Genomic DNA, 3683 nt, shown 5'->3' with positions numbered 1-3683 from the left:
TTTTGGATTAATATTGTGCTTTTGATGTGATCATTCCAGGTGAGTTTGCTATTGATTATAAGGCCAAGATAATTTGCTTTTTTAACTATTGGTATTGGTATGTTGAACATTTTTGGTTGAAGTTGTGGAAGTATTTTAATTCTTCTTTTTTGTATAATTAATATTTGTGATTTTCCAGCATTTACTGCAGTTTTCCATTTTAAGCACCAGTCTTCTATTTCGTCTATATGGTCTTGTAGTTTTTGAAGAGCATGATTTGGGTTTCTGGATTTAATAATAATACCGGTATCGTCTGCGTAATAGGCTGTTATGCTGTTATAATCGGCTTTGTTTATAGGAAAATCATAAGTGTATAATATGTATAATATCGGTCCCAGAATGCTGCCCTGTGGTACTCCGGCTGTGATGTTTCTCTTTGTGGATTTTTTGTTTTTGATGGTGATTTGAAATGTTCTATTAGAAAGATAGCAGGATAGGAGTTTGATTATGCCGGGTGGAAAATTCAGCTGTATGAGTTTATATATTGTACCAGTGTGCCATACTTTATCAAATGCTTTGGATATGTCGATCATCAGGAAGGCTATTGTTTCTTTATTTATGATTGCTCTGCCAGTATAGTCTATTATTCGGAGTAACTGTTTGGTGGTATATATATATATATATATATAAATATCCTACTATGTGATCCATACACACAATATGAGCCTATTATATTAGGAAAACCCCTTACCTAGTCTAATGAGCCAATCCTCATTTCATTCGAAAAATAACGTGGCAATATTTTTTATAATATTTTGTCAAATTACACTGGTGGACAAAATTAAGAGATGGAAGACATTTTCCCAAATACCTCAAAAAATACTGAATATAAGTAAATGAAATTTGGTATGGATATAGCTTATTCCATGATAATAAAGTATGCAAAACAAAAAAGAAAGTGCCATTCACTTACAAGACATATTGCCAATAAATCCAATGTAGTCTGAACTCAAGGATAAAAGATGACAATAAAAGTGAGGCTTGTGCTGTGTGGGTTGCCTCTAGTATTGTATATGGTCACCCCTGACAGACAGACAGCATGCACAACGAGTATGCATGCTGTTAATAAGGGAGTTAATGAGGACTTGTGGAAGACCCTCCCATTCTTCCACCAGAGCAATTTTTAACTCCAGAATGGTTCTGGGGGGAGGTTGGCGTATCGCAATGTCTCTCCCAAGAGCATCCCAAGCATGTTCAATAGGATTTAGGTCAGGTGATTTGGCTGGCCAATCCATTCGTTGAATATCCTCTCTTTCCAGTTACTCATCAACCATGAGAGCCTTATGTGGTCGCGCATTGTCGTCCGTAAAAATGAACTCAGGGCCAACAGAGCCCCTAAAAAGACGCACGTAGGGCTCTAGGACCTCCTGCCTGTACATCTGGGCATTCACGGAACCATTGTCAAACACATGGAGCGGTGCGCGGGTATCTTGCATGATCCCTGCCCAAACCATGAGTCCTTCACCAGTATAATGGTCCCTTTCAATAATGTTGCTGGGATGGTATCGGGTTCCAGGTTCCTTCCATATCAATAACCGTTCAGAATCAGGTTGTAGACTGAATCTGGACTCATCGGTGAAGAGAACATTAGCTGTGTCCAATTCTGATGTTGTCTTAATTTCGTCTACCAGTGTATATTGGATCTACTTTGAATAATGATTTCCGACTACCACTATGTAGAAATAAAGAATGGCATACACCCCCCTTTAAAAGGATCATGTTTTGTTTTTAATATTATGATAGCTATATTATAATATTATGATAGATATTTTATAATATTCTAATATATGATATCATAATATTATAAAATATATTATAATATTATGATAGCAATAAACAGCTGTTAAAAATCTTATTTTCTTTTTTAGATAACTACTATGGAGGACAAGAAAATTAAACACTTTGGAGGATGTCATTGTGGAGCTGTTCGATACAGTGCTTTAGCTTCATCTAAAGTTAGAGTTTATTCTTGCAAGTAAAAATCTAAATTTACTACTATTATGTATTGGAAATTAGCAGAAAAAGACAATTTTTTGACGATGTTTTACTGAATTTTTTTTCCTGAGTCTGTTTGTGAGGGGCAGGGCCTGATCTAGAGTTGCGGGGGCTCTAGGTACAAAGCTGGCAGGGCCCCCCTCATCTTAATTATAAACTAAATTTACATGTTGTTTAAGTAGCGAGTTTTTTAAAAAAATTATTTGTAACACAAGTAAATTACAAAATACTTGTAAATTTGAGTTTATATTTATTTCAATTTTTGTTAATTTATAACTCTAATAGATAGTTTTTAAGGACAAATCCAAAAAGGAATTATTTGTATAATTTAGGGGCCCCCAAAAATGTGGGACACTTATGATAGTCCGCTCAGGCCTATCATAATTTATCATTAGGCATCATTCATCATTTATCATAATATGATATTATATATATTACATAATATCTTATTATATATGATATTATATATGATATTATATATTATATACAATATCATAATTTATCATAAGGCAATTCCAATCGAGTTCCAATTGTTCTTCCCAGAGCGTCTCAGATATACTCTATAGGTTTGAGATCTGGAGACCTGGCTGGCCCCACTCCAAAACTGAGAAATGAAATTAGGACTCCATGACTTTATCCCAATACTTCAAACCAGTAAAAGTGCCTTTCTCATTCAGTCAATAAACTATTAGTTAAAAGAGGGTATGACCCCCCACCGAAAACCACCACAATTTCAGAGTAAAAAAAAAGTGTCGTTTAAAAGTGGAAACAATTGGAACTTCTAAAATATTTTATTTCCTATTTGGAATAACGTTATAAGACATTCGTACCTCTAAGAGGGTATAATACCCTTTATTAACTAATTTTTTCAGTTTAATTCTGTGAGTATTGTTTCATACCTTCTAACTCTGCTGAATGGTCAGACGTATATATTGGAACTGTTTCTTAATTACTTTATTCGAACAATATCCAATTATGTTCAGTGCGCAAGAAAAAGAAAGAAAAAAACCGTAGGGCAAACAGATTGATGACTGAAAAGATTTTTTTTATCTAACTTCATGCATTAGAGCTTAATCTTAATGTTCGAGGTCCTAACTTTATACATACTAATTAATGTTGGTGAACCGGGTTCGAATCCCAGCAATGGCTGGTCGATACGAATTCTTCACCCGGCTCGCACCAACCACAGTGATGACATGAAATATCCTTAGTGGTGGACGGATCCTGGGTTAGAGTCCCCTTGCTGTCAGGCTAAACGTGGGAGGATCTCGTGGTATTCCTCTCCATGTAACGCAAATGAGGGTTAGTTCCATCAAAAAGTCCATCACGAAGGCAAATTTTTCCCAGTACTGGATCCAGGAGTTCCCTTGTCTTCTGGTTGGGGTTCATTAGTAATCGTAGACCCAAAAATTGGGTCGGCTGTTCAACGACGGTTATAAAATAAAATTGAAAAAAAAATAATTAATTTGTACAGAAGATATTTTAAGTAACGAAGTTAGACACAAAATATTTTAATAAACATACCTTTTTCTGAAAAAATTTGGTTCTCGACACTTAATCTATATATTAATCTTAATCTATATATATAATTTTTTTTTCTTTTTCCTTTTTAAAAAAAATTTTTTTAATGGGGGGGGGGGGAAATAGAA

The 3683-nt window shown here is 34.6% G+C and overlaps 1 protein-coding gene across 1 annotated transcript in view; it reads left to right on the top strand.

The window, feature by feature from the left end:
• The window catches only part of LOC107440969 (centromere protein V), a 44095-nt gene that overhangs the window by 37101 nt on the left and 3311 nt on the right, over nt 1–3683 (top strand). Inside the window, exon 2 of the mRNA XM_016054074.3 lies at nt 1908–2014. Coding sequence (XP_015909560.1) covers nt 1917–2014 — 98 coding nt within the window. The 5' untranslated portion in view covers nt 1908–1916. The remainder of the gene's footprint in view (nt 1–1907; nt 2015–3683) is intronic.

The sequence above is a fragment of the Parasteatoda tepidariorum genome, chromosome X2 (assembly GCF_043381705.1).
Source record: "Parasteatoda tepidariorum isolate YZ-2023 chromosome X2, CAS_Ptep_4.0, whole genome shotgun sequence".
In the NCBI taxonomy this organism is placed as follows: domain Eukaryota; kingdom Metazoa; phylum Arthropoda; class Arachnida; order Araneae; family Theridiidae; genus Parasteatoda; species Parasteatoda tepidariorum.
Note: the sequence above shows the minus strand (reverse complement) of the source record. Positions and strands in the feature narration are given on the sequence as shown.